General features: G+C 42.6%; 1 protein-coding gene across 1 annotated transcript in view; it reads left to right on the forward strand.

Annotated features, from left to right (window-relative positions):
• LOC144600936 (V-type proton ATPase subunit B, brain isoform-like) overlaps positions 1–21,287 on the forward strand; it is a 54,415-nt gene extending 33,128 nt beyond the window's left edge. The window contains 11 exon segments of the mRNA XM_078412831.1: positions 693–770; positions 3,916–4,055; positions 5,708–5,809; positions 6,254–6,351; positions 7,969–8,092; positions 15,081–15,231; positions 16,281–16,363; positions 18,175–18,190; positions 18,193–18,269; positions 18,900–19,029; positions 20,076–21,287. Of these exon segments, the coding sequence (XP_078268957.1) occupies positions 693–770; positions 3,916–4,055; positions 5,708–5,809; positions 6,254–6,351; positions 7,969–8,092; positions 15,081–15,231; positions 16,281–16,363; positions 18,175–18,190; positions 18,193–18,269; positions 18,900–19,029; positions 20,076–20,218 (1,142 nt within the window). The 3' untranslated portion in view covers positions 20,219–21,287.
• The last annotated feature ends 1,830 nt before the right edge of the window (positions 21,288–23,117 follow it).

The following is a 23,117-nucleotide window of genomic DNA, read 5'->3' on the forward strand; positions in this document are numbered from 1 at the left end:
AGCCATAACAGCCTGGCACCTCCTCCTCATGCTGGTCACCAGCCTGGTCACACACTGTTGTGGGATGGCATCCCATTCTTGTCAGCACCTGGGGGTACCAGAAGCTCAAAACAAGAGTCAATAGCAACAGCAGAATAAGCTGTTTGGCATTGGCAGAGAAGATTTGGCAAATTTTTCATGGGCACAACCCATATACTCAGCTCTGCTGCTCATCCCACAAATGCATGTTCCTTACAAATGTGGCACCATTTAAAAGGGAAATAAACAGGCTTTCCAACGGTATAAGATTTATTGCCAAGCAGCATTGTTACAACAAAGAAATAATCTACCAAACACAAATTTCCTTACTTTTTGTGCTATGTTTATATATATATATACACTAACTAACCCCAAAGATTTTATAGGAATCTGAGGGATATATTATATATATATATATATATATGCACACATCCCCTTCAGAGATATATATATATATATATATATATAATATATCCCTCAGATTCCTATAAAATCTTTGGGGTTAGTTAGTAAAGTGGCATCGAGGTAGAAGATCAGCTGTCAACATATTAAATCGCTGAGCAGGCACAAAGATGGAATGGCCTACTGTTTCTATTTCTTATGTATTTGTGTTCCATTACAGGCAGAGTATTCAATGGATCAGGTAAACCTAACCTATTTGTGTTCCATTACAGGCAGAGTATTCAATGGATCAGGTAAACCTATTGACAGTGGGCCGACAGTATTGGCTGAAGACTATCTGGATATTATGGGTAAGCTGAGAGCTAATATAAAAAATGAATTTTGTTCAAGAGAAAATTCATCTATTAATGCGGCACAAGGCACTTCAGATGCTGGTTTACAAAAAATGGCACAAAGTAAAGAGCAGGTCAGGCAGCATCTCAGAAGGACATGAATAGGTGGGATTTCATATTGGGACTCTTCAGACCTGAAGAAGGATCCAAACCCAAAATTATGCCTTTTTCACATTCTTCGGAGGTGCTGCCTGACCTGCTGAGTTACTCCAGTATTTTGTCTTTTTTCATCTGTTTAATATTCTGATCTTTATGACATAACCCTGCATTGGTGTGGCAATGTCCACAATGAAAGTAAAGATAAAATTAAAATGATGGCATTGGATTCAAGATTCAATTTAATTGTCACATGTACCAATTAAGGTACAGTGAAATTTGAGTTAGCATACAGCCATACTTAGTAAAAAGCAACAAGACACACAGCCACATAAAATAAAATTTAACATAAGCATTCACCACAGCAGACTCCATATTCCTCACTGTGATGGAAGGTAATAAAGTTCAATCACTTCCTCTTTCACCCGCGGACGGGGCTGTTGGACCATCCGCAGTCGCTGCTGCAGACTGTCCAAGCCCTCGCATCAGGTTGATTAACTCTCCGTGGCATTGGAGCTCCCGAGTCGGCCTCTTCTTACCAGGGACCATGGGCTTCCCGAAGTTAAAGTCCACAGGTCCTGCGGTTGGAGCTCTCCACAGTCGATCCTCGACAAAGGATCGCAGCTCCCGATGTTAAAGTCTGCGTCGTGGCTTGAAGCGCCGGGCTGATCTCCAGGAAAGGCTGCCAATTCCACGATGTTAGGCCGCAGTGGGGACGGAGATCCGATACGGAGAAGATTCGAATGTCCGTCGAGGTAAGAGCTTGAAAAAAAAGTTTTCACCCCTGCCCCCCCCCACATGAAACAAAGCAAAAAACACTAAAACATACTTTTAACACGTACTTAAAATAACAAAAACAGAATAAAGGACAGACAGACTGTTGGCGTGGCAGCTAGTGCTGGTGGCGCCACCCAGTGGATATATATAAAATGATTGCAATGTATTCTGTGTAATCAAGTCCTGATCTCAGTTGGTGAGAGGCAGTGAGCAGAGGTAAAATATTGTCTTGAAGACTGGATTGTTTCCCAATAACAGATGTTCCTTGATCGTCTGGCGAGCCTTTTCCTGCCACTGTCAATTAAGATACCATTGTAAAAAATCCCTCTAAAATTATATAATTAAAATTTTGTTTTTATCTATGCATTATAAAAATTTAAGTTGCTCTGTGGGGTTCAAACAAAACTAATTTTAGGTCAAGTCAAGTCAATTTTATTTGTATAGCACATTTAAAAACAACCCACGTTGACCAAAGTGCTGCACATCTGAGTGACCTACATGCACCTTCCTCCACCTCCCTACATTAAAAGCTGTTTAACCTGTTCCACAGTTTGCAACTAAGTGCAATCCTAAGAGGGATACAGTCTTTAGCCAACACTCAACTTATCAGGGAACCTCCTTTCCTGTGGTCTGAGTTGATCTTGGTATTTCTCTCATTTGCAGTTTCTCTCTCTTTCTCTCTCCTCGCCCACTCCCTCCCCCTCACTACAATCAGTCTGAGGAAGAGTCCCATCCCAGAAACATCACCTGTCCATTTTCTCCAGAGATGCAGCCTGACCCGCTGGGTTAGTCTAGCATTTTGTATCTATCTTTCATATAAACCAGCATTTGCAGTTCCTTTTTATTATATTATCTCATTTCAGTGTTGTCTGCTTCAACCAACTGTTAATTCATTTACTTTAGATCAATCAACAAAATTTATTCCTAATGAGTTTTCATGCGATACTGAACCTAGTTAAAATATAAACATTTTGCAGCAATATATTCATGGCTCATGTATGCTGTTCATTTATTCTATCAGCAAAGAGCACCTTGTAACAATCTGCATTGTATTCCCCCTGCCCATTTTTAACGTTGGTTTAGCTTGTTCTGTAGCTACCTCAGTACCTCACCAAGCAATATTGTACACCAACCTCAAATTACATTAATTTTCTGTACATACGACTTGGGGTGCCAGCGTAATAATCAGGATTTCTATCATTTCCTTTAGAACTGGCCTTTGCCAAGTTATCTTTCCCATTGACTTAAACTGAAGCATCAGTATTCCATTTGGAACCATTTCAACGACTTATGCATATCATCATAGAAATTCCATTGGTTCCCCAAAATTCGTCAGGTCATTTATTATTATAGACACTTTTTAAAATCACCATTCTATGCTGAATTATTTCATTTGGGAAATATTGTCGATAATGGAATAGCGGGTAATGGAATTTTGAGATCTCCATTGGCAATAATTTTAATGGTTCCTTGGAGGCAATTACTCCAAAAATAATGTGCTTGTTTTCCAATGGAATAATCACAGTAGAGGCGTTGGTGTGCTTTCTTGACTGTAGCTTCAATGTGGTTGGTCTAGGACAAATTGTTGGTAATATTTATGCCTAGGAAGTTGAAGCTCTTGACCATCTCCACTTTGGCACCATTGATGCTGACTGAGGCGTGTATACCACTTCATCTGTTCAGTTGTCGTAATATTTTGTGATTCAGTAGCATTTTTTACTTTGATATTCATAGAATCCTCATAATGTGCAGCACAGAAACATGCGCGTGTCTATCTACACAATTCCTATTTGTCTTCTGACTGTACTTCATCTATACCCTTCATAATTTTGTCTCTCTTAAGATCAACGCTCGGCCTTCTACGTTTCTGTGTAAATGAATCCAACCTCTCCAATTTCTCCTTATAACTACATCCCTCTGTTTCAGACAATTTCCTTGTGAATCTTTTCTGCACTCTCAAGCTACCATAACCTTCCTGTAGTATGGTGACCAGAACTGTACATAATGCTCTAAGTGCAATTTAACAATCGTTTTGTCCAACTGCAACATGACATCTTGGCTCTCATACTCAGTGTCTTGAACTATGATGGCAAGCATACCAAGTTGCTCCTGCAAAGAGCTTTGAAGTGATTTACCGTGTTTAACGTTACATAAATACAATATTTTGTTTCAGCATGGAATATTGTTATATTCGACATCGCTCCATGATGACATCTACTTTTTTGTTTAGGTCAGCCTATAAATCCACAGTGTCGTATATACCCAGAAGAAATGATCCAGACAGGAATCTCTGCAATCGATGGCATCAACAGTATTGCTAGAGGACAAAAAATACCTATATTTTCAGCAGCAGGTTTACCACATAATGAGGTTTGTGTAAAAAAAAAACTTTTCTTAGTTGGTTTGGTTAACACTAAATATTTTGTTGGGATGAAATTGCTTTAATAATTGGTAAACCAGGTAAATCTGAACATTAAAAGGAAAACCGTTACTCTGTTAGTCACTCAGTTTGCATTTGTAAATAGTTGAGGTCAATCATCCAGCTTCAGGTCATTACTGTCAGAATTTAACAGGAAAGCATCCTAATCCCAACTCCAGCTGTTTCACCTATGACCTCATTTCCATCATCAGGTCAGAAATAAGGATGCCTTTTGATGGCTGCATAAGTTCAGTTCTACTTCTAAGAAAATAGAGGCACTGCGGCACCTTATTCGTGATTACAAATATGTACAAGGCCCATGACAGTAAAGTGACCTGTCTCAATGATTACTGACAGTTGCTCAACATTGACCATAATGAAGTGCTTTGAAAGGTTGGCAATGATCCACGTCTGCACCAGTCTTCCAGAGAATCTAGACCCCTTTCAATTTGTATACGAGAAAAGTAGATCTACAGAGGACACCACCTCTCCTTGCACCACAATCAGCTTGACAATATGAGTATATAAATTAGGTTGCTACTTATTGATCATAGTTCAGTCTTTACCAAATAAACTCCTCCTGGACCATAACCTTTGGCCTTTCATTTGCAAATAGCTTCTGGGATTTCTGACTTACAGACCTTAGTCAGTTAGAATTGGTCATCACATTTCCTTCACCCTGCCCCTCAACAATGGTGCTCATAAAGGTTGTGAACTCAGCCCCCTGCTCTACTTCCGATAGATCCTGAACTGTAGACAAGTAGAGTGCCAATTCAAACTTTAATTTTGTCCATAATAGGGTGCATCTCAGCCTGATATGGCAACTGCACTGGTCTTGACCACCTGAATCAGCAGAGTGGTAAGTGCATCACAGGCTCGTCACTTCCTTCCATCTGGCCCATCTTCAGTGTTTTGCATGATGCCTGCCACTCTGTTCCATTTTCTCTCTCCTTAATTCTGGAAGAAGATAAAGAACTTGAAAGTCTGAAGTCCAGACTTAAGAACAGCCACCTCTTTCATGCCCTCATCCAGATGGTGCTGCATCGTACAGTTTTTCTTAACTCTTTCTCATTTGGTTATTCCATTATCGCACTTTAGTTTTTATATGGACTATTTTAAATTGTTCTACAATTGTTGCACCATTCTGCTTCATTGCATTGATCATTGCATTGTTTGTTGTGCCTATCATCAAGTACACTGTTTGAGCTTCATTTGAAGAAGGAATTTTATTGCATGTGACAATAAATCAACCTGAATCTTTTGCAAATTACTTCTGGTCTAAGTGGGTGGTAGGAGGATCTGGGTAGAATTGATGAACAGGTGAGAGAAAATACCTTACAAGGAATTGTGGGGGAATGGGATTGATGAGATTGCTTTGAGAATCTGCACTATCCTGATGCACCAATTGGAAATCTTAGTCATGAGAAAATCTAAAATAACGTGGACCACAAGTGTTTGAGGGAAGATTTGAAAAAGTTCTTTTATTTGAATAGAACCAAAATAAAACTATTAGCTAACCTGCATGGGCAGAGGTTTTGTATTTCTGAGTATGTACGTTATCTATAGTACACACATTGGTTGACACATTTGAATTGTTTTTCAGATTGCTGCCCAGATCTGCCGTCAAGCTGGTCTAGTTCAAAAATCCAAAGATGTTATGGACTACAGTTCAGTGAATTTTGCAATTGTGTTTGTAGCTATGGGTGTAAGTGAATTTGAAATAGCTGTATAAATATTGTTAACTGGTGTGCCAATTAACTCTTTTGCTATTAATTGGAGTGAGATCAGTGACACATGCAGCTCCAATGCTGTTGTTGCAGTTGCCGCACAATTTCCTGTGCACTGTATGTCACTAGATTGCCATGTGAGGTAAGAGATTTAGTTTTCAATTGTTGTAAATCCTGGAAACCTAACCAGCACTGACTTTGATCTGAAACAGGGAGAGCAATAATACTAGTGAGCTGTTGTGGCAATTTCACCATAGTCTTGGTCTGTACCTCTATCTTCCTTTGGTGCTCTCACATCGTTTATAGTTTTTCTACATGTTGCCTTTAGAGACAGTTTTAAAGCTATATATGTCAGATGTTTTGGACTAATAGAGTAGCCAAATTTGGCAAATTCCATTTTGAGCACGTATTCTGTTTCACAGGTTAATTTGGAAACGGCAAGATTCTTTAAGTCTGATTTTGAAGAAAATGGATCAATGGACAATGTATGTCTGTTTTTGAATCTTGCAAATGACCCAACGTAAGTAGTTTAATAGAGCACTTTATATTCTCTGCTTGCTGCAGTTATCATAGGTTATGTTGTTTGAATTAGATTGGCATCTAGTTGATGGGCAAGCACATTTTTAAGGTGGTAGATGTTTCATGTTATTGAGGAAAAACAACAGAGGCTCTGGTGATCATATTATCCCTATCTTGGCTTCATCTGTTATGCTCATCTCAACATTTTTATTATACTGAGTTTCTCAGAAATACCCAACCTTATGGAAGAATCGTTCAGTAGTCTATTAAATGTGGTGAAGAAGCTGTTCATGAGTCTGATGAATGCTTTCAAACTTTTCTATCTTCCCAATGGGAGCCTGGAGAAGAAGCAATGATCGGAGTGATTGCTTCTTCCCGATCAAGCAATGGGGAAGAAGCAATCACCCATTGCTTCTTCTTTGAGGAAGCATGACATATAGATGGATTCAATGGTGGGGATTGGTGTGTGGACTGGACAACACTAGCACCTCTTTGCAATTTCTTGGGGTTTTGGGCAGAGCAGTTGCCATACCAAGCTAGGGTGCAACCTGACAGTTATGCTTTCATTGTGCATCAAGAGAAATTTATATCATTGGAGACATGTTAAATTTTCTCAGTCTCATGAGGAAGTAGAGGTGTTGGTGTGCCACCTTGGCTGTCGCTTCAGTGTGGTTGGTCCATGACATATTTCAGCAATATTTACCATAGGTGCTTATTAAGCCAGTGATAAGGAAGGCAGTAGAAAGTGAAAAGGCCAGCAAAAAAGATGTAAGCAGTCTGAAGAAGAGTCCCAACCCAAACCTTCGCCTCCACCGATGTTGCCTGACCCATTGCGTTACTTCAGCCCTCAAGATTCCAACATTGCAATTCCTTGTCTTTCTGTCTTCAATAGATATGGTGGGTCCTGGGAAATTTTGAGGAATAGGAACTTTGGTGTACATCCAAGGATCCTGAAGCTGGGGGTGAGGTCGTCGTATGAGATATTTGCCTCCATTAGCTTAGGGCATAGAAAATAAATGCAAGGAGATTATGGTAACATCTTATAAAACATTGCTTCGGCCACAGCTGCAGTGCTGTGTATAGTTCTGTTACCTACACTATGGGAAGAACTTGATTCTCTGGAGAGTGTGCCGTGCAGATTTACCAGGATATTGTCAGGGATGGAACCTTCCAGCTATTAGACCAAATAGGCTGGATTTGTTTCTCTTGGCAAGGAAGACACATGAGGGAACCTAACACATGTTCAAATTTATGACCAGCAAAGCTAAGGTAGATTAGTGGTGCTGAGATACATCACTGATGACCTTACTGAATGGCAGAGCAGGCCTGATGGGCTGAATGGCCTATTGCTATTGACATCCAACTTTTTTGCTTTTTGCCAATGCCAACAATTTTTTAGCATAATGTCAATTTTCAATACAGTGAAACACATTTAAAATTGATTAAAGAGAATTAACCAACAAATTGGTCTGCCCGAAATATGTCAGCCTGTATGTTTGCTCTGAACTATCTAATCTGCAGTACAATATTGTATTTTGTGCAAAACGTAAACTGAAATATTTACATTTTGAGGCAAGTACAAATCTTTAGTACTGACGGTTAGCTGTCTTTTCAACAGCATTGAACGCATTATTACTCCTCGCCTTGCACTGACTACTGCAGAATATCTTGCCTACCAATGTGAAAAGCACGTGCTGGTTATTTTAACAGACATGAGTTCTTATGCTGAGGCTCTGAGAGAGGTATGTGTTTCTTTTAATGTTTATCCTGAATGAAACAAGAATTTTCAAATGTTGGTTGTGACTGGAAGCATTTATCGGTTAATCCTGCAGATATGGCGAGTCCGAAAACTTGTTGGTTGTAGAAGAAGTTTATTGCAGCCGCAATATTCGAATACAGAGTTAAACAACAAGGTACAGGACAACCATCAAAAACTTACTGTCTTCTTCGAAGACTTCGCCGAACTGAACATTTCGGGCGCCAAAAGCGCACATGACCACGCTGGCCAATCAGCGATGTCGCTCCCTGGACCAATCCCCATGGTCGCGTTCACACGTGACCTCGCTGGCCAATCTGAGGGTTCGACGACCTGGACCATTCTCTATGGTCGCTACATGACCCCCCCCAGAACCCGAGGTGCGGAACCTAGCAGGGAGCCGGATTTCGCGACCATAACGAGTACGGAGAGGGACAGCCTGAACCACAGGAGCCGGGGGTTCCGGACTTTGCGGAACTGTCGGAACGGGAGGTCCTGGAGGAACTGCCGGAACGGGGGGTCCTGGAGGAACTGTCGGAACGGGGGGTCCTGGACTGAGCGGAACTAACGGAGGTCGGCCTCTCCTAGGGGTTTGACCGACCAGTACTGGTTGATCCGGATCCAAATGTGCAGGTTTGAGCCGGGACACCGAGACGAGCTCACTCTTGCCGCACATGTCTAAGGTGAAGGTAGCCGTTCCCTTACGCAAAACCCGGAACGGCCCTTGATAGACCCTCTGCAACGGGGCGCGATGGGAATCTTTTCGCAGAAAAACAAACTCACAGTCCTTCAGGGAAGGCGGTTCATGTACCATGGGACACCCATGACGTGAAGTCGGAACTGGAGCCAGGGAGCCCACCCGTTCCCGGAGAGATGCTAACACTGATGGGACTGTAGGCAGCTGGTCTGAAGGGTCCGGAAACAAATCTCCGGGTACTCGAAGTGTCGAGCCATATACTAGCTCCGCGGACGACGCACCGAGATCTAGCTTAGGAGCAGTCCGGATGCCCAAAAGAACCCAAGGGAGCTGGTCTACCCAGTCCGGGCCTTCAAGCCTTGCACTGAGGGATGCCTTAAGTTGACGGTGGAACCTTTCTACGAGTCCAATTGCCTGGGGGTGATATGCAGTAGTGGGTTGTAACTTGGAACCGTACAGTTCTGCGAGCGCGGCCCAGAGGGACGAAGTGAACTGTGGCCCTCTGTCAGTGGTAATAACTGCCGGGACCCCGAAACGAGCTACCCAATGAAGGGCCAAAGTCCTAGCACAAGACGCTGACGAAATATCAGACAATGGGAAAGCCTCTGGCCACCGGGTGAACCGATCCACCACCGTGAGGAGGTGGGTGTAGCCCCGGGAGGAAGGCAAAGGCCCGACCAAATCCACGTGGATGTGGAAAAAACGAACTGCTGGGACCTCGAAATCCTGTACGGGGGGCTGGACATGGCGCTGGACTTTAGCGGTCTGACAGGGAACGCAGGAACGCGCCCAACCCGCTATCTGTTTCCGTAGGCCATGCCAGACAAACCGAGCTGCTACCAAAGCAGAGGTGGAGCGGATGGACGGGTGCGCCAGCCCATGAATGGCATCGAAAACCCGGCGCTGAAGGGAGGGCGGTACTACCGGCCTGGGACGGGGAAGAGAAACATCGCACCAGACTTTTGTGCCTTCCGACCCACAAGCTACCTGGGCCAACTTCAATCCCGAAGTGGTGGACTGGTATGCCGAAGCGGTATCCGCTAGAAGCTGTGCCTCCGCAAGCTCCTGGGGATCCACTTCGCAGTCCACCGCCGAAATAGGGGAAAAAGCAGGTCTAGACAGGGCGTCAGCAACGGCATTAAGCTTACCCGCGACATGACGGACATCGGTGGTGAATTCGGAGATAGCAGTCAGGTGCCGCTGCTGGCGGGCCGACCATGGGTCAGACAATTTAAAAAAAGCAAATGTTAATGGTTTGTGGTCCGTAAAGGCCACAAATGGGCGGCCCTCAAGGAAGTACCTGAAATGACGAACAGCTAAATAGAGAGCCAGAAGCTCTCGGTCAAATGCGCTATACTTCAGCTCAGCCGAATTTAGTTGCCGGCTGAAAAACGCTAAAGGCTGCCAACGGCCACCGACCTGCTGCTCCAGAACCCCGCCCACCGCCACGTCAGAGGCGTCAACCGTCAGGGCCGTGGGGGCGGAGGGGCTCGGGTGGACCAACATGGTGGCGTCTGCCAAGGCTGCCTTAGCTGCTGTAAAAGCCGACTCTGCGGCCGGGGACCATATCAACTCTACCGGTTTTCCTGCAAGGCATTGGAAAAGCGGGCGCATGACTCGCACAGCTGCCGGAACGAACCTATGGTAGAAATTAACCATGCCTACGAACTCCTGTAGCCCTTTTACTGTGGTGGGCCTGGGAAATGCCCGGATAGCCTCCACCTTCTCGGGCAAAGGGGAGGCGCCGGCAGGGGTAATTCTGTGCCCTAGAAAATCAAGAGCAGGGAGGCCGAATTGACACTTGGAGGGTTGGATAATGAGCCCGTGGTCTTGGAGCCGCTGGAACACGGTCCGCAAGTGGACCTGGTGTTCCTGCACTGAGGGGCTGGCGACCAGGATGTCGTCTAAATAAATAAACAAAAAGGGTAAACCCCGGCCCACGCGGTCCATCAGTCGTTGGAAAGCCTGTGCCGCGTTCTTTAAACCGAAAGGCATATGCAACCATTCAAACAACCCGAACGGAGTAATCGTTGCAGTTTTCTGTATGTCCTCCGGTCGCACCGGAATCTGGTGGTATCCTCGCACCAAATCGATTTTGGAGAACACCACCGCTCCTTCCAGCCCAGACGAAAAGTCCTGTAGGTGCGGTATGGGGTAGCGATCAGCCGTGGTGACAGCATTGAGGCGCCGATAATCGCCACATGGTCTCCACCCCCCAGATGCCTTGGAGACCATATGTAACGGCGAGGCCCACGGGCTGTCAGACTGACGGACAATTCCCATTTCCTCCATCTTCCTGAACCCCGCCCGTGCCACCACCAGTTTGTCTGGCGGTAGTCTCCTGGCCCGAGCGAAAACGGGAGGGCCTTCGGTGCGGATGTGATGGACCACGCCGTGCTTGGCCGAAGACGTGTCAAAACGTTGAATGAGCAGCTCTGGAAACTCCGCCAGGATCTCAGCATACGAGTCAGGGGCCGCGACGACGGCCCGGACAGTAGGGCTGGGCGGGGAGGCGATTGTCGGAGCGACGTGCTCATCTCCGGCGGAGGGTCGGAGGTCGTTACCGCGGACATCAGGGACCAGTGAAAAAGCCCAGAGAAAATCTGCGCCCAGGATCGCTTGTCTGACGTCGGCTATGATGAATGGCCATTCGTACGTGCGGAGGCCTAACACAAGGGACATCTTCCGTATACCGAAAGTGCGAATGGGGCTGCCATTAACCGCGATGAGGGTGGGACCTGTCTTACCCGATCTGGTTTCGAGGTCGGTCGGCGGCACTATACTGACGATGGCTCCCGTGTCCACCAAAAATTCTGTGTCCGTGAATCGATCATGGACGTAGAGGCGTCGGTTCTGGCCAATCGTAACTGCCCCTATGTACGATCGGCCGAGGCATTTCCCGCGAAGGTACAAGGCGAGCGGCAGTTGCGGGATTCGCTACCCCATCGTAGGTGATAATAGCACCAGCCGCGCTTGTGCGGATCTTTTTGGCGGGCTTTCGGAGAATTGGCGGGAGACGCGGCGCCATCTTGATGTCGCTGTGGCGTGGTCACTGATGTCGAGACCTTGTTGATCGAACCGCTTGCCTTGTTTTTAGCCGCTATGAGCGCGTCCGCTTTCGCTGCATATGCTTCGGGGTCCTTAAAAGAACAATCCGTGAGCAGCAGTCGGACATCCTCAGGAAGCTTCTCTCGGAATGCCTGTTCGAACATAGGGCAATCCGTATGCTCACCGGCTAGCATCATCATTTCGGACATGAGAACGGAAGGCCGTCGGTCTCCAAGATCCGGTAGGTGCAGAAGTCTTGCAGCACCATCATGCTTATTAAACCCGAAGGTTCGCAGTAACACTTTCTTCATGGCCTCGTACTTGCTTTCCGCAGGTGGATTAACGATGAACCGCATCACGCGCGTGGTCGTCTCCGACGATAGAGCGCTGACGAGGTAGTAATACATCGTGGAGTCGTCCGATATCTTCTTTATATGAAATTGAGCTTCGGTGTGGATAAACCAAGATTGCGGTGCATGCGTCCAAAACAACGGAAGGTGAACGCTTGCCGCGCTTAACTCCGGTGTGCCCGGCGCGGCCATCAACAACGAGGCGTCGTGTTCCTGCATAGTCGGTGATCGTCCAGATCACGTTGGGGTCACCAATATGGCGAGTCCGAAAACTTGTTGGTTGTAGAAGAAGTTTATTGCAGCCGCAATATTCGAATACAGAGTTAAACAACAAGGTACAGGACAACCATCAAAAACTTACTGTCTTCTTCGAAGACTTCGCCGAACTGAACATTTCGGGCGCCAAAAGCGCACATGACCACGCTGGCCAATCAGCGATGTCGCTCCCTGGACCAATCCCCATGGTCGCGTTCACACGTGACCTCGCTGGCCAATCCGAGGGTTCGACGACCTGGACCATTCTCTATGGTCGCTACACAGACACTTTTTTACTGAGGGACTGAAGCTGCTGCAAAATGCACATGTACAATAAAAGTAACCAAGGAGTAGTGTGAATAATGAAATGCAGAAGTCCTGATCATGCTATTGTTATTCTAGAATTGAACTAGGTTTCTCTCTCATTGACTAATCAATCAACACCAAGAAAATGCCTTGCAGCATTTACCTTGGTGTTGCACAGAAGCTTTTTTAAAGCAGGCTTACCTTGAGAATTTGCAGTGGAGCAGTCAAAATAATCTGAGGAAGGGTCCCAAAACTCTCCATGTTCTCCTGGGATGCTGCTCGATCCGCTGAGTTACAGCAGGACTTTGTCTTTATTTTACATCGAAGCATTTGTGTTGGCTTATAGTTTAGTTTGGAGATACAGCACAGAAACAGGCCCTTCGGCCCACCGAGTCCATGCCGATCGGCGATCCCCATACTAGGGACAATTTGCAATCTTTACCAAAGCCTGCAAACCTGTACGTCTTTGGAGTGTGGGAGGAAAGCGGAGCACCCAGGGAAAACCCACGTGGTCACTGGGACAACGTACAAACTGTAGAGAGCACCTGTAGTCAGGATCAAACCCGGGTCTGGCACTGTAAGGCACCGGCACTACTGCTGCGCCACTGTGCTGCCCACGGTGTGTGGTAATTTATTTTAAATGCCTTGATCCTAAGAAATTGTCATTCATATGTGTGAATGTAACCAGTTAGCTCCAGCTGATATTTGTGCACTAACTTTTGAATATTTTCTGTAGTGATAGGAGAGATATTGTTACTCAAAGAACGTAAGTTCCCCTGTCCCATTTTAGTAATGGCACTAATTAAGGTCTAATGTGGAACCAGATTGCCGGTATATTGATTTACTACTAAAATAGAGCATAAAGGGCCTGTCCCACTTAGGCGATTTTAAGGCGACTGCCGGCGACTAGGCTGTCGCTGAACATTCGCCGAGGTGTCGCGGGCATGATCGTGAGGAGTCTTCCAAAGATCGTAGTGGATCTCGGCGCGTCGCCGAGAAATCAAACGGTTTGAAATCTGTCGGCGACAGCTGGCTTGTCGCCAGGCATCGTAGCTTATTGCGGGCGCTGTCGCATGCTGTCCCCAGGTTTGATAGGTTCTCTTAAGATGCATTTAGAAGCACATAATATTAAAATAAGTAAAGTAATTACAAAATACCACAAAATGCTTGTGTTAAACAAATTTATTTACCGTCAGGACATTTGACAGGTAGATTGGAGGCGACAGTTTGACGGTCAGGTAAGCGTGGGAATTTTCGCGATGTTTTTGGCCTCAGCCATTACATTTAAAGTGGGCTCCAAACCCAGATATTCAACCCAGAAACCAGATATGCATCTCCTGTACATTTTCAAAGAATGCCCACACACTTTTCACAAACATCCACTGAACCACTTTTTAAATTAATTTTATTAATACAGCTATTAGTAAACTGGAAGTAAATCCAGTTTATTCCTTGTTACAGTGATTTTTAAGTAACTCATACAAGGTGTTATAGTTCAAAACTCTCAAGTACTTACCGACTTGTCAGTGATTTCAGCGAAAACCAGGACGCCGGAGAAGCATTGACAGGGTGGGAATTTTGCGATGTTTCCGAAGACGCTGTAATCTCGATCTGACTCGGCATTGTCGTGGTCATTGTCATCGGGTAAAAGAAAAGTTTGGCGATCTGCTATGACTTTTGACAGCCGCCAGCAGTCGCCAAAAAAATTGCCTAAGTGGGACAGGCCCTTTAGTCTTTCAGCCTCTGAGTGCTCAGAGTATTAACTTTTTCAAGATTTTTGGAACGACATAATTTTAGCATTTTGGCAAGGAGATCTATGCATGCAGAGTAGAACTGAAAGTCTTTCCCCATAAAGGAACTAGTAAATTGGAATGGTATTGTCCATTGTTAGGAATTGTATTGTCTTTGGGAAGAATTACAGGATTGCTTCGGAATATCATCAGAGACTCCTTAATTTTTCCAAATTAGGCGGAAGGCGTAAATGGGTGCCCTGCATTGAGCTTCGGAGGGATCCTGGGACAGAACTTTGAGGTTGAATGCTACTTCTGCAATCCTGATCTTCCTTATTCTGCAAAACTAGCATATCGGCTCGAATTAACCACACTTCCACACCAATTTCCTCGGTCTTAATTTAGTACAAAAAGTATGTGTGTATAATGAATTATTACTTTGGGTTGCAGAGAATCTCTGCAATGCATGTGAACCCTATTATAGAGTGTTTACCAATTTTCCTTTTGTACTTGGCAATGAACATTGCATCAATCTAAAACATGAAGTATTTTAAATGTATGCAAGTTGTTTATATTTTCTACTTTAAGGTTTCAGCAGCTCGAGAAGAAGTACCTGGGCGTCGAGGATTTCCTGGTTATATGTATACAGATCTGGCTACTATCTATGAACGAGCTGGACGTGTTGAGGGCAGAAATGGGTCCATCACACAGATTCCTATACTCACCATGCCAAATGATGGTGAGTAAAGGGGCTGGATTTTCCATTGATCTTTCAATGTTTTATTTATACAGTGTCATGTATTGAAATAGCATGTGTAAGTAAGAACTGCAGATGCTGGTTTAAACCGAAGATAGACACAAAAAGCTGGAGTAATTCAGTAGGACAGGCAGCATCTCTGGAGAGAAGGAATGGGTGATGTTTTGGCTTGAGACCCTTCTTCAGACTCAATAACATGATGCATTCGGAGGAAAAATAACTAAATTAGACTATTTTAAACAATGTGCTGGACAAAGACCTGGTGTATTTACCTATTTACTCTTCCCCTTGTACCTTTTTCTTGTGTCCTCCAACTTTCACTTTCTCTTTCTCCTCCATTTGCATCTGCCTCTGTCTTCCCTCTTTTTAAAGGAGGTAAGTGCTGCAAAAAGCATAAACCGCGGAATTTGAGAAATTAACCAAAATATTTCTTGCAAACTTCTGTAATGGTGGGTTTAATTTTGGGTAGCATCCCAAAGCTGTCAAGCCCTTGGCAAAACTACAGAAGAGATTTTTGCAGAATGAAATTAAGGATGGGAGATGTAATGCAGGAGTCTAGTGGATGGTTATATTGTTTTTTTTGTTGCAGGGAAGATTAAAGTGAGATTATTAGAAGTGTTGAAAATTAAGTGCATATTCAAATGTTTACATTGTGGGTCGTGTGCCGATGTAATCAGTAATTATAGGGCATAAATTCAATGTGGTTTTGAAAATAATTAGAGGATATCATTATGAATTGCAGTGTAATGACTGTTAGGGCCATGGAAGCAGATTTAATAGAAACTCTATAAAGATATTCTTGTATATGCTTGAAAATAAAAATATGCAGCGCCACAGGGCAAGAACAAGGTAGTGAGATTGGATAAACCTTTAAACTTGTGGCTTGTGCTACATTGACTGATAATATGGTGTTTCAGTGCCTGCTGCAATCATTGTACAATCTGAAGAATGTATTTCAGATAAAATGTGTCTGAAGTGCTGATTTACTGTGGAAAATTAAATGATTCTATGCCTGTTTCTATTCATTATAGACATTACTCATCCTATTCCTGATTTAACTGGATACATCACAGAAGGACAAATCTATGTTGACCGTCAGTTACACAATAGACAGGTATTCAATCAGCGAGTATATTTAAAAAAAGATTGTGTATATTTGTGAAATTTGACATCGTGGTTAGTTAGATTATGGCCCTATTCATTTAAAAGCCTTGGATAGTGAAAGCACTAAGTTTGATATATGGTGGAGGCAGAATTGAAAAGCAGATAACTCACGTTAAACTTGTACTGAACTTTGAGACTGAACTTGAATGCTGTAAATCTTTATTGCTTGCCAGTTTACAAAAGGGAAGTTCAAAAATACTTACCAGAATTATGCTAAAACTTGAAGCTTTATCCTTCAGAAGATTGAGCAAGCTGGCGCTCCGTTCTATTGAAGAAAGAAGACAGGAACCTGATTGGAAATCTTTGCAATCATAGTTTTAGTTTAGTTACAGCATATAAATAGGCCCTTCAGTCCACTGAGTGCACGCAGAACATTTATTGGCCATTCATATTATTTCAATGTTATCCCACTTTGCCATCCACTCCCAAGGGCAATTAATTAAATATAAAGGCCAATTAACCTACAAACCAGCATGACCTTTTTGGGATGTGGGATGAAACTGGAGCACCCGGAGGCAACCCATGTGGTCACAGAGAGAACGTACAAAACTCCCCACAGACAGCACCTGAGATTAGGGTTGAACCCAGGTCTCTGGGGCTGAGGCAGCAACTCTACCATCTGTGCCACTGCTGTGTGGAAGGATTTTAGAAGATAGACAATAGGTGCAGGACTAGGCCATTCGGCCCTTCGAGCCAGCACCACCATTCAATGTGATCATGGCTGATCACTCTCAATCAGTGCCCCGTCCCTGCCTTCTCCCCATACCCCCTGACTCCGCTATCCTTAAGAGCTCGAACTAGCTCTCTCTTGAAAGCATCCAGGGAATTGGCCTCCACTGCCTTCTGAGGCAGAGAATTCCACAGATTTACAACTCTCTGACTGAAAAAGATTTTCCTCATCTCCGTTCTAAATGGCCTACCCCTTATTCTTAAACTGTGGCCCCTGGTTCTGGACTCCCCCATGTCTCCTGCCTCTAATGTGTCCAATCCCTTAATAATCTTATATGTTTCAATAAGATCCCCTCTCATCCTTAAATTCCAGTGTATACAAGCCTAGTCCCTCCAGTCTTTCAACATACTACAGTCCCGCCATTCCGGGAATTAACCTAGTGAACCTATGCTGCACGCCCTCATTAGCAAGAATATCCTTCCTCAAATTTGGAGACCAAAACTGCACACAGTACTCCAGGTGCAGTCTCACTAAGGCCCTGTACAACTGCAGAAGGACCTCTTTGCTCCTATACTCAATTCCTCTTGTTATGATGGCCAACATTCCATTGGCTTTCTTCATTGCCTGCTGTACCTGCATGCTACCTTTCAGTGACTGATGGATTTAAAATTGATTCCACTTGGATACAAGAGCAGAACTCAAAGTCATAAATGTAATATCATCACTGACAAATACAGTAGGGAGTGTTGGAAATGTGTTTACTGAGAGTATGGTTAGAATATGGAAATGTCTATTTGCTTCCCTGGCAAGAAGGCAGTCAGAAAATCTCAGTTTGGCCACTCACTCGCCTGAGGAGTGTTGATGCTCACAGAACGAGAACCAGGTCAATGCTCCAACCCAAAGTGAAATAAACACTTGGACACCACCAGCTATTGTAAGCAATTTTCAATTCAACTGCAATGTCGTGAGATAGTTGTCCCTCTAATGGCAACTTAAAAATTACTGCCCATGGGGGGTGAAAAATGCATCTAGTTATTCACTACGGAAGTCAGAAGAAAATTGTCTTACAACTTCAAATTGCTCTTTTACAGATCTACCCTCCTATTAATCACTATCTCGATTAATGAAGTCTGCCATAGGGGAAGGTATGACACGGAAAGATCATCCTGATGTGTCTAATCAGCTGGTAAGATTTGCAAATTAAATATCTAAAATTCAATGGTTTCAGAAATTGGGTGTTATCTAAAATGGAACAGATACTATTTTTCTTAAGCCGAGATGAACAAATGCACTTAATTCTGAATTTAAAAGCTGAGCAGCATGTAATGCAGATAAGCTAATCTTGTTTAGTTGAGAAGGGGAATGAGGTTTAGTCTATGAAATGGATTTACTTTCCACAAATCATTCGTAGCTTACCATAACAACTTTTGGAAAGAGAATTGAAAAGTAAAATCTGTACATCAGGCTTCCTGTAAGCATGTGAAGCCTCGCTTAGCCAGTCCAATCCAATATCCATCACATAGGTCGCTTAAATTATGTGCCAATCTTTGTACAAAGAATAGATTGTAGAAGGAGTATTTTCATCATTATTAATCATTATTTCTCTTTTATTGATATCAACACAAGCATGAAATTAACATCTTGTTTAAAATTAGGTTCCTTACACATGAAGTATATGAAGGTATTAAAGATTAAATAAAACAAAATAATATTAGCATGATTAAACCTAGTCTAGTTATCTAGATTTTATAACTTTTTTCTTAATCTATTTTTAAAGTATTACTGAATAAGCTGTGAAATATATATTTATTTTTAGTATGCTTGCTATGCTATTGGCAAAGATGTCCAGGCAATGAAGGCTGTGGTTGGTGAGGAAGCTCTCACCCCCGATGACCTGTTATATTTGGAATTTCTGCAGAAATTTGAGAAGAACTTCATTGCACAAGGTATGTGCAGATGGTCGTGTTTACAATGAGCAAGTTTCAAAATCTTTAATCCAAAAGTAATTTCCATGCATTATTTAGAATTTTGATTGTTTGAAAGATACAGCAGTGAAACAGGCCTTTCAGCCCCCCAAGGCCACGCTGACCCTCAATCACCCATTCACACTAGTTATCCCACTTTCGCATCCACTCCCTACACGAGTGACAATTTACAAAGGCAAGTTAGCTAACAAACCACATGTCAATGGGATGTAGGATGTTGCAGAGCAACCAGAGGAAACCCGGGTCACAGCAAGAACATGCCAACTCCACGCTGACTGCACCCGAGGTTAGGTTTGAACCTGTGTTTCTGGCACTGAGCCAACAACCTCGCCACTACGCAGTGCTAATTTTTTTTGTTTGTGCAGGATCTGGGTGCCTGCTGCATTTGCTCCTTATCCCTAGTTACTCAGGAAAAGGTGAGCCGCTACCTTTAACAATTGCAGTCCTTTTCATGGAGGTACTTCTACAATGCCATTGAGTAGGGATTTAGTTCCAGGACTTAGACCCATTATAAAGAAAGGACTGGGTAAATATTTCCAAGTCAGGTGCATTACTTGGAGGCAAATCTGGGCAGTGTTGAATCCATGCAACCACTGCATTTGTCCTATGTTGGTAGAAGTCATGGATTTGGAAGGTGTCGGAATAATCCAGGTGAGTAACTCCATTGCATTTAGTAGATAGCACACATTGCAATGACTGTGCACCAGTGGTATAGAGATGGATGCCCAGTGTGGTTGATGGGGTCCTGAAAAAAGTGGGCTGCTTGGTCCCAGATGGTACTGAGCTTAACCTGTTGGTATTGCACAATAACAGGCAATGGGGAGAATTCCATCAAACTCCTACTTGTGCGTCCGAAAGGGTGGAAAGATTTTAATACGTTAATGAAAATATTTGCAAATACATCTTATACTATTGGGTATTGAATTTAAGTTTATAATGTTTCTGTGATTAAAAAGAAAATATGCAAATTGGAATTCGGATAAGGGACTTTTCTTTGTTTTGCTTAGGTGCTTATGACAACAGGACCGTATTTGAAACACTGGATATTGGGTGGCAGTTACTCCGAATTTTCCCTAAGGAAATGTTGAAACGTATTCCTCAAAGTATTCTGGCAGAATTTTACCCAAGAGATTCTGCCAAGCATCAGTAAATCTCTAAATACAAGAATAAAACCTTTTTACTTTACTTTTTAAAGAAACATTAAGTATTGGAACATTTTACACTTTACACACTCCAATTGCTTACATATATCCGTGTTTGTATTGTAAAAATGTAAAAGTTACAATGATCAAAGTATCACTTTGGAGTCCACAAATTAAAGCTGCTTTTACAAAAATGTTTACCTGTGAGCATGCTGATGCTCTGAGAAATTTATTTATTGGAGATCAAACAACCATTGGAAAAGGTAAATTATCTTATCACAAAAGTTAAAAGATTAGACATTGAAAGGGAATTGCAAAGCCAATCAAGCCTAATGTAAATAATCACTAACTAGACTTTTGCAATTATGAGGTGTGGCCAAAAATGACAATTATTAGTACAAAAACAAACAGGTTGTTTAAAGTGTATTTGCCTATATATTCATGTATTTCAAAACTGTGGAAAGTATTCTGTGAAAATGTTTTTTTATCAAGACATATAAAGTAATGGAACAAAAAGATCTATCTGATTTATCTAAATGGTGCACTTTCTTATGTACTGATCTTGAGAAATTGCTCTGTCTTTAATTATGGTTATTATAGTGGTGAAAATATTGTATTGAAAATCATTTGAATCTCTGATTGCTGACTTTCTAGCTAGGCCAAAATAAGATATAGGAATGCATTCCGATTGATTACAGTGACAGAAAATGATAAATTGTATAAGGGGCTTTGATTAACTTAATCTTTCTGTGCAAAGATTAAAAGGGCGGAATGGTGATCTGTATATATAAGAAAATAATATTAGAGCAAATTTGCATTCTTTCGAATTAAATGCTTTTTTTCTTCCAAGCTGTCTCTTACTCATTAAACCTGGGTCAAAAATAATGTATTTCCATGTAAACTAATGTTAAAATTAGACTTTGGCGGATTGATTTTGTGCTAATTGCTATTCTATTCCACATTTGTGCAATTAAAATATACATGGTTACAAGCAGGAAAAAATATTTTTAATGCCTATATAATGTCTATAATGACATTATTGCAGTTCATACAGTATAAAACAAAGGATATAATTATTGAATATGGATTATTGTTTTAGTGCCATGTGATCTCTTGGAGTACCAATGCGAATTTAGTTGTGCTTTTCCATTGTTAAACAATTTAATCAGTTATTAAATACACTTCAAAGCATAAAGACATGTAATGTGCCTCAAATTTTTGACATCATCACTAAGTTTTAGCAGATTTTTTTTTCATGTCTAAATATAAGAGACTTTTAACTTAAGGATATTTTATTTTGGTTTAAAAAATGAATTGTGTTCTCTCCTTTGTAAACTGTTACAGAAGCAACATTTCCTTTTGCTTGCTGCCAATTTCCATTATACTCGCATGGTTTTTCTGCGGTATTTAGTGAACCTTTCTGTCTGACTCAGGATAACTTAAAAGATCAGTCTGAAGAAGGGTCTCGACCTGAAACGTCACCATTCCTTCTCTCCTGAGATGCTGCCTGACCCCCTGAATTACTCCAGCATTTTGTGTCTACCTTCAATTTGAACCAGCATCTGCAGTTATTTTCCTGCAGGATAACTTAATGATCAATATCCATTAGGAATCCACAGACTTCCACAATGTATTGTCCCAGTCTGCTTCCTATAAGGACTCCATTCCATTCTCTCTGTCATACCTTCTCTGAGACTTTCCACAATATTCTACTGACCTGTTTCCATTGGTGATTTCCACTGGACAATCCTGTATTGTTTGTCATCTATTTCCCACTTCCCCTCCCTCTTCCATTTATTTCTCCTCTTGTTGGCCAAAGGATGGGTTTGCCTGGGTCCTCTTGCTGGATCTTGCTTTCTACCATAATCAGGCACTATATTCAATAAGGCCATTCGTAGTCACGTGTGTGGCCGAAAAATTGTGGAATACATCTCTTCTAATTCTGAAAGCATTACAGGTATATTTTGTGCTGTTTATATGACATTTGTCAAAGTTTATCAAGCAAAATTTTAATTTTATGCTGACAATGTTTGTTTAGGGTATGAGGTCAAATATGACTGGTCACGTGTGTGACCTCATTATGGTCACACACGTGACCAGTGATATATGACCTCTTGCCCTAAACAAATATTGTCAGCATAACATATAAAAATTTCACTTGATAAACTTCGACATATACAAGTCATATATACAGTACAAAACAATATACCTGTAATGCTTTCAGAATTAGAAGAGATGTACTCCACGATTTTCACATTTTTGGTCACACACGTGACTAAGAATGGCCCATAGATCATCCTTTAGAGATGCAATGTGGAAACGGGCCCTTCAGGTCCATGCCAACCAATTATCACCCTTACATTAGTTTTATCCTACACACGAGAGACAATTTACAGAAGCCAATTAAACTACAAAACTGCGCGTCTTTGAAATGTGGGAGGAAACACAAGCACCCAGAGAAAACCCACCCGGTCACTGAGAATGTGCAAACTCTGCACAGACAGCACCCAAGGTCGGGATCGGACACGGGCCTCTTGTGCTGTGACGCTGCGCCACTGTGCCGCCATTTCTGTCACCTCCAGTAAGATTCTACCACCAGACACATCTCAGCATTCTGAAGACACTGTTTCCTCACAACATCCTGGTCAATTCTTGCATCACCACCAATTTCTCAAACACTTCTGCAGCTGAATTTGAAACACTGATAACTATTTTACCTGGTCCCTTCATGCCATCCAGCAACCCAAACAGTCCTATCAGGTGAACCAGCAATTTACTAGTTCCAATCTAGTGCAATGCATTCGGTGTTCACAATGCAATCTCCTCTACATTGGAGAAACCAAATGGAGAAACAGATTGGGTAACTGCTTAGTGGAGCAACCTGAGCTTTTTGCTGCTTGTCACTGT

The sequence above is a fragment of the Rhinoraja longicauda genome, chromosome 16 (genome assembly GCF_053455715.1).
Source record: "Rhinoraja longicauda isolate Sanriku21f chromosome 16, sRhiLon1.1, whole genome shotgun sequence".
Lineage (NCBI taxonomy): Eukaryota > Metazoa > Chordata > Chondrichthyes > Rajiformes > Arhynchobatidae > Rhinoraja > Rhinoraja longicauda.